The following is an 8,389-nucleotide window of genomic DNA, read 5'->3' on the forward strand; positions in this document are numbered from 1 at the left end:
ATCTACAGAGAATAGGAAATCACCCTAATAATGCATTACTGTACTAGAAAAGAAAAAATTCAAAAAACAAATTTAACTTGCGTAAAAAAACAGGGTGTTGTGTAAGTAGTGTTTGTAGTTACTTTCCAGGTAATAGATGTCAGTTGATAGTATGTTTATAGTGCGAGTAATGTAAAGTGGTGCGAGTAATGTAAAGTGGTGCGAGTAATGTAAAGTGTGCGAGTAATGTAAAGTGTGCGAGTAATGTAAAGTGGTGCGAGTAATGTAAAGTGTGCGAGTAATGTAAAGTGGTGCGAGTAATGTAAAGTGGTGCGAGTAATGTAAAGTGGTGCGAGTAATGTAAAGTGGTGCGAGTAATGTAAAGTGGTGCGAGTAATGTAAAGTGGTGCGAGTAATGTAAAGTGGTGCGAGTAAAGTGGTGCGAGTAATGTAAAGTGGTGCGAGTAATGTAAAGTGTGCGAAAATGTAAAGTGTGCGAGTAATGTAAAGTGGTGCGAGTAATGTAAAGTGTGCCAGTAATGTAAAGTGTGCGAGTAATGTAAAGTGATGCGAGTAATGTAAAGTGTGCGAGTAATGTAAAGTGGTGCGAGTAATGTAAAGTGGTGCGAGTAATGTAAAGTGGTGCGAGTAATGTAAAGTGTGCGAGAAATGTAAAGTGGTGCGAGTAATGTAAAGTGGTGCGAGTAATGTAAAGTGGTGCGAGTAATGTAAAGTGTGCGAGTAATGTAAAGAGTGCGAGTAATGTAAAGTGTGCGAGTAATGTAAAGTAATTAAATATGTACGTATTGACCGCTATGAGAAAAATGAAGGGATCCTTCTATCGCTGGTCCTTTTGACGGGGTCGATTGATAAGACGATCGACGAGGCGAATTTGGTAGGGCGGTTTTGTCACAGGCCTTTAGTGGAGCTCTTGAACGTTCTTACACTATTAGAAGTGATCTAACGCATAAGGATTTTACTTTCTATTCACAGAAATCAAAAGTACATGTATTTAAACACAAACGTAGATAAAAAGTATCCGATGTCTCGCCATAAGTTTCCCTAATCACGTTACGCTTCCGAGAAGTTCTAAATAACTTAAATCAATTAAAATGTATTTAATGTATATTTATGCTTAACATGATATAAAGAAATTACATTCACTTAATGCACTATTAGCAATAATCATTTGCTGAATAGCCCAGTCATGCCGTGCAAAAAAATCAGGTAGTGTTGTTAATATGTCTTTGATACTTGAATCCGATTTGTTTATTTGTTCAAATTATACCAAGATTTAAAAGCGACTTGACCAGTATCGCAACATTGCATTATTTGTGAATATTACAAAATGTGTTTGCTCAACGGACTATAAATATCAGCAGTGCTATGTATTTTATCCAATCATTGGATCACACCATTGAACGTGAAGGTAAAGTTTTTATTAAAGTTGGAATACTATATATATATATATATATATATATATATATATATATATATATATATATATATATATATATATATAAAAGCTTTATGTTTAAATCGCATTTTAAAGTAATTTTAACGTGAAACATGCAGTTGCGTGTAGTTTTTAACACACTCCGTTCATATTCAGCTGTTGTCCGATTACAACCTAAACAAATCTGTTCTACAATCTATTCTTTATACATCTAACCCTAAGTCAGTTTAAACATAAATCTTATTTTAGTGAAGTATACGAACAGTTTTTGTTTTAAAATTTCTCAGCGTTACTGTTCATGATAATGACAACATCAAATGTGAAAGTTCTCTATGAAGATGCATTTAGGAATCAAAAATCGTAAACAATAAATACACTCGGCATTTCAGTGGTGTAAAAGTTAATTAAAGATCTGTTACATTACGTTTAAAGATAAATACATGTACACATATTTTTAAACTGATATGTGTACACACCAAAACATTTTCCAGACAGAAGCCCATCTTACAGAAATAAAATGTCAAAGACGACAAATATGTCGACCTGGACATTTAAACAAATGGTATCAGCTGTGTTTGTTTTCAGCGCTTGTATACAAAGTGAGTAAAATTTAATCAGCTGGTAGGCTATGGGAAAAAACGTAATTAATAAGGCTTATTTACTCATGGTTGTATATCTTTGTTACTGTACTAAAAACAAAATAATGGAATGCTACAGGGATTTTTATGAAAGTATGGTTACTATTGCAACGGCGACAATCACGGAACGATGAAATACCATTAAAATTAATGCTAAATTTTCTGGTATTTCGCTATTTCCAATTTTTAATGAAAGATCTTTAGAACAAGATATGAGGTGTTCTCATGAAGTTTATGGTGAAACGAAATGTCAATATATGTGTTCCTATCCACAAAGATCGCAGTATTGCATTATTTGTGTGAATTTTACAAAGTCGGCTTGTTCAACGGGCTTTAAATATCATCAGTTACGTGTATTTTATCAAACCATTTGATCACACCATTGAACGTGATAGTAAGGTCATTCTACAAGCAAGAACATGTAAAAATACACATACACACACACACACACACACACATATATATATATATATATATATATATATATATATATATATATATATATATATATATATATATATATATATATATATATATATATGTATATATTCATTCATTCATTCATTCATTCTACAAGCTAGGACATGTAAAAATACACACACACATATATATATATATATATATATATATATATATATATATATATATATATATATATATATATATATATATATATATATATGTATATATATAATAAACTTCTCAGATGTCGCCGTGGGTAAAAATGTCGTGTGTTACTTCAACAACTTGGCGCAGCATCGACCGGGAAGTGGGGCGCTGTTCGCTAGGGACATCAACCCTGACTTGTGCAGTCACGTGATCTTCGCCCATGCCCAGCTGTCTGGGAACATTGTCTTACGGAGCCAGGAGAACGACGACACAACTGATGGCCAGTAAGACTGGTGTCTGGTGACATGGTCAACGACATGGAGCTACCACACATGGGTGACATCAATAGTGTCACTAGGCTGGGGCGGGGAGGAGTGGGTCACTCAATTTAGCTGTGACTCACTCAGATACAGCAGCGAGTGACGCCCGACTCACTGACGCCCGACTTAGTGACGCTCGACTTAGTGACGCCCGACTCACTGACGCCCGGCTTAGTGGCTGAGACTGTATGACTAACAGCCCATACTTGCACTGCATGACTGTAAAGCTACGAATTCATACATATTATAATTTACTGTCGTGGTACGTAAAAAAAAGCGAGAGTGATCTCCCCTAAACTTTCTCGCAAATTGCATTTTCTAAATAGAAATGTGTGTATGATAAAACTTTATAAAGCATTGATTAATTTTCAAAAAGTTAATATATAATTCAGCCAAATTTTATGTCAAAATGCATTGTTAGCGAGTCAAGAACATCGTGAATTTTTTGTAGAAATCGGTCTAGTAGAAGTCATATTTGTTCAGAAATCAGAAATAGCGTAACAAAATACTTTCACTTACCAGAAATCCCTCAAATGTTGAGCGAATCAATAGAATAACATCGTATACCTAGATTTACAATTTGAAACGATACCCAAGTTATCGGTAATTTAGAAACAAAAATAGATTTAATTACCACTTCCTATTTCAAAATTTGATAGAAACACGCGCATGTAATGTTATACTTGTGTGTGAAATCTAGTCCACCTACCTTAAACGGTACCCAAATAATTGGCTTTTGAAAAACCGGAAGTAGAGTAACGACGAATTCCGACTACTGGAAATCGTTAAAAAATGCAACAGAAATACACATTTAATATACTGCTAACATGTAAATTTCTTTATTATAACTGAAAGTGTTCTCACAGAAAGACACACAGGCATGAAGACTTAATTGCAACACTAACTTTTGCCGATTTCAATTTTTAGCACGATTACAATACTTTCTCTGTACTTCCTATACGAGAAAGTAACAGCAATTGTGTGATTCTTGTAAAACGATTGTTTCAAAGATGGAGACAGCTAACCAGCCTGAAGAATCGTAACCCCAGCTTGAAGACACTGTTGTCGGTGGGGGGGATGACCCAGGGACCAGCGCCATTTTACACCATGTCCAGCAGCAAGAACAACAGGCTAGAGTTCATCAACACCACCATTTTGCTGCTGCGGAACTTTGGATTCGATGGCCTTGACATTGACTGGGAATATCCTGGCGATATTAGTCCTTTAGACAAGCCCTTTTTCACAGCTCTTATTAAGGTCATTGTTCAGATGATGGTTTCTTTCAGATATTTTTCTCTGGGGTGCATTTGAAATTTCGGGGAGGAGGGAGGAGGCTAAGGAAGAATGGTTAAAATACACTTTTTAAATAAATTATAAAAATTATATTTTTCTTTTTCTTCTTTCTCTATGCGGTCGGCGTACTATATGGAGAAATATCTGAAAAAAAACTCTGAATAGCATACATTTAATTTTTATTATTTCTTTTATTTATCTGTAGAGAGTATTACGTGTTTAGCTATTCTCCAATAAAGTCCGTTTACGTCCGTTTATAATTTAAAATTTATTTATTTATTTTTGCCAGGAACTTAGAGACGCGTTGGATAGTGAAGTTTTTTCTAGCGGTCAGCCCCGTCTTCTGCTGAGTGCTGCCGTACCTTCTGCCATAGACAAGGCATCTTTGGGCTTCAATGTCACGGCATTAGACACGTGAGTGACGTCACATATATTTTATTACGTCGTACCTCGTGAGCCCTTGTTGATGGTTGTGTCATCTGTCTTGTGTCTCGTTACAACCAGGTATTTGGACATCATCAACATCATGACGTACGACTACCACGGCCCGTGGGAGGCTGAGACTGGCTTGGCTACACCACTGCATTATGGTGACGGTCTGGATGTGGTGAGTACCTGACACAGTTGTAGTGGTGGTTACCGTTTTTAGTAACTGTAGCAGCATGCAACTGTTGTTGTAGATGTAGTGGTAAGCTGCTGTTGTAGATGTAGTGGTAAGCTGATGTAGTAGATGTAGTGGTTAGCTGATGTTGTAGATGTAGTGGTAAGCTGTTGTTGTAGCTGTAGTGGTAAGCTGCTGTTGTAGATGTAGTGGTAAGCTGCTGTTGTAGATGTAGTGGTAAGCTGCTGTTGTAGATGTAGTGGTAAGCTGCTGTTGTAGATGTAGTGGTAAGCTGCTGTTGTAGATGTAGTGGTAAGCTGCTGTTGTAGATGTAGTGGTAAGCTGCTGTTGTAGCTGTAGTGGTAAGCTGCTGTTGTAGATGTAGTGGTAAGCTGCTGTTGTAGCTGTAGTGGTAAACTGTTGTTGTAGCTGTAGTGGTAAGCTGTTGTTGTAGCTGTAGTGGTAAGCTGCTGTTGTAGATGTAGTGGTAAGCTGCTGTTGTAGATGTAGTGGTAAGCTGCTGTTGTAGATGTAGTGGTAAGCTGCTGTTGTAGATGTAGTGGTAAGCTGCTGTTGTAGCTGTAGTGGTAAGCTGCTGTTGTAGATGTAGTGGTAAGCTGCTGTTGTATATGTAGTGGTAAGCTGCTGTTGTAGATGTAGTGGTAAGCTGCTGTTGTAGCTGTAGTGGTAAACTGTTGTTGTACCTGTAGTGGTAAGCTGCTGTTGTAGATGTAGTGGTAAGCTGCTGTTGTAGATGTAGTGGTAAACTGTTGTTGTACCTGTAGTGGTAAGCTGCTGTTGTAGATGTAGTGGTAAGCTGCTGTTGTAGATGTAGTGGTAAGCTGCTGTTGTATATATAGTGGTAAGCTGCTGTTGTAGCTGTAGTGGTAAGCTGCTGTTGTACCTGTAGTGGTAAGCTGCTGTTGTTTCAGTCTAAAGTAATCTGTATATGACCTGTCGACATCCATTATAATTTATGTCATCTTCGCCCCTCCCCCCCCCCACCTCAGGCCACTACTGTTGACTGGTATAAACAAAATGGCGCCAGCACAACCAAGATTCATGTCGGGTTGTCGTTCTTTGCCCGTACGTGGACGCTGAGCGACTCGTCCAGCACACATGTTGGAGCTGCTGCTAACGGAGGCGGCACCAGTGGCACCTACACCAGCGGAGGCGGCACCAGTGGCACCTACACCAGCGGAGGCGGCACCAGTGGCACCTACACCAGCGGAGGCGGCACCAGTGGAACCTACACCAGCGAGCCGGGGGTCTTGGCCTACTACGAGGTGAGGCAACCATTGGCTTACATGCCTTAAAGATTTCCAGGTGAGGTTAAATGTTAATATTTAACCCCATCTGGAAATCTTTAAGGAAATCTGTCGTGCGAACGATCGCGTGATTTATGTTTGTTGTGTTTCCGGAGCCGACTGTCTTATGTCCCACGGTCCACCTAACATTGTGCAACGTCCCAAGGTCAACCTAACATTGACATCTTAGGGTCCACAGCACTAATAAATAAATGAATCAAACTCTTTCAGATTTCCTTACTGCTAAACTTAACTTCGTCGTCTCTTAATAAGAAATTGGACTGAACACGGTTTCTCTTCTGATGTTTCCATAGGTATGTAGTTTGATAGGCGCGGGCTACACGGTAAAAACAGACCCAGTTGGCCAGGTGAAATATGCTTACCTGGCCAATCAGTGGATGACGTATGAGGACAGAGATACTCTTAACGTCAAGGTATGTTGGTTAAACGATGGGTCAGTTATGTACATCTTTTATGGTATACGACACAAACAGCAGCAACACTGTCAGAAACACAACGACACATAAACAAGATACAGATTTACTGAAAATATAGTTACGACTGTAAACAGAAAGGACAACAGACCAAGCTCATCATATTGTCACACAAGAACAATAACTGAGGTTTAATCGCCTCTTTTGTTTCTAGTATACCAATGTTAACTGTAAACAAACTCAAATTGAGCCATTGAGGGCACACTGTAACAGTTGTCGAAGGTCTTCTTGTGTTACCTCCAGCTCGAGTGGATCCAGAGAAACAACTTGGGCGGGGCGGTGGCGTGGGCTCTAGACATGGACGACTTCAGCAACCAGTTCTGTAACCATGGCAACTGGCCCCTCCTGAGCCAGGTGTCCAGCAAACTTTCTAGCCCTACCACGTGAGTTTGGTTCCATTCGCATTTCTACGCCCTCAGAGTTTCTTTCGTACATTTCTACTTGGAATTCACTGCCCTCCCCCCCCCCCCCCTCAATCCGCTTGAGCAAGTTCACAGTCCCCTTCCCTGCCCCGCAAAAAAAAATATCTGAAAGAAACCATGTACGTCCCTAAAACGTTAGTTTAGATTTGCATGGGCTTTTTTCTTCACCAGTTGTGGCAGTGAAAGTACGTCATAATTTAAGTAATTAACAATGCTAGTGATGACAACAATAGGCTAATTAAAGGTGGCAAGAGTATGTCAAAAGATATCTAAATGGATGTTCAAAAACTGCGTTATTACAAAAAATATGATCAGTACAATAAACGCGGAATCATTTCTAAATGATTCATAACATTACATAGCATTATAGCGAACGATATATTAATAAAATAAATCTAACTCTAGTGACAGTTAATTTTACTAAACTATCAAAAGTGAATGATATATTAGTTAGTGAATTCTAAATTATATCATTGATACTTACATGATTTAAAGACGTGTTGTCAAAGCGAAAGCTAAAGAAAACATTTTTTTTAAACGATGCTTAAATGTCATGTGTTGACTAAATAACAGATATTTTCTGTCATGCTCCAGCTCCAACCCAACATCTACCACGCCATCACCAACAGCCATTCGGACATCATCAGCAGCGAGGGACACAGGGGCTACAACTGTATCAACCACGACCACAGACAACTCAGCCGTGACTAAGATTACCAATGTCTTACTTCTCTCCCTTCTACTCGCTCTTCCTTCACTTGTACTTAACCTCATGCAATAGCTGAAACTATCCCACATACGTTAGTTGATGTATATATATATATATATATATATATATATATATATATATATATATATATATATATATATAATTGTATAACATAATTTAATAGCTTTATATCTTATCCATGGCTTGAACAAGAACTACATGAAAATCATGCACGCCTAACAAAACATGTTAAATTCTTATGATTTGTATATAATCTTGTCTAGTTCACTCAATAAATATGCCCTGTAAAATGTTTACATTTCTACGATGACTAACTTTTAACTAGATGATTTGCTACAACCGATGCATAAAGTATAACGTACTGATATAATTTTGTCTCTATAGGTGTTATATTTTAAAATAGCTTCTGATCGTATCATTTTAAAATTTCATGATTTTTTTTATCAATCTTTTATTTAACTTGCATTTCAATCTGCCATGCCTTTGTCTGACATCAAATTTGTTTTTATACGATGCCTAATTAATTTTTATATGAATTGA

The 8,389-nt window shown here is 37.7% G+C and overlaps 1 protein-coding gene across 1 annotated transcript; it reads left to right on the top strand.

Moving 5' to 3' along the window:
• Nucleotides 1–1,946: 1,946 nt before the first annotated feature.
• On the top strand, nt 1,947–7,905 carry LOC131942342 (acidic mammalian chitinase). Its single transcript, XM_059302160.1, has 9 exons — nt 1,947–2,034; nt 2,780–2,966; nt 4,013–4,259; nt 4,585–4,709; nt 4,800–4,902; nt 5,907–6,182; nt 6,518–6,637; nt 6,941–7,080; nt 7,714–7,905. Exons 1-9 carry the CDS (start codon nt 1,953–1,955, stop codon nt 7,898–7,900), a joined length of 1,467 nt encoding a protein of 488 aa, XP_059158143.1. The 5' UTR covers nt 1,947–1,952; the 3' UTR covers nt 7,901–7,905.
• Nucleotides 7,906–8,389: the final 484 nt, after the last annotated feature.

This window comes from Physella acuta, unplaced genomic scaffold, assembly GCF_028476545.2.
Source record: "Physella acuta isolate Inbredline_101_S28 unplaced genomic scaffold, ASM2847654v3 ptg000402l, whole genome shotgun sequence".
Lineage (NCBI taxonomy): Eukaryota > Metazoa > Mollusca > Gastropoda > Physidae > Physella > Physella acuta.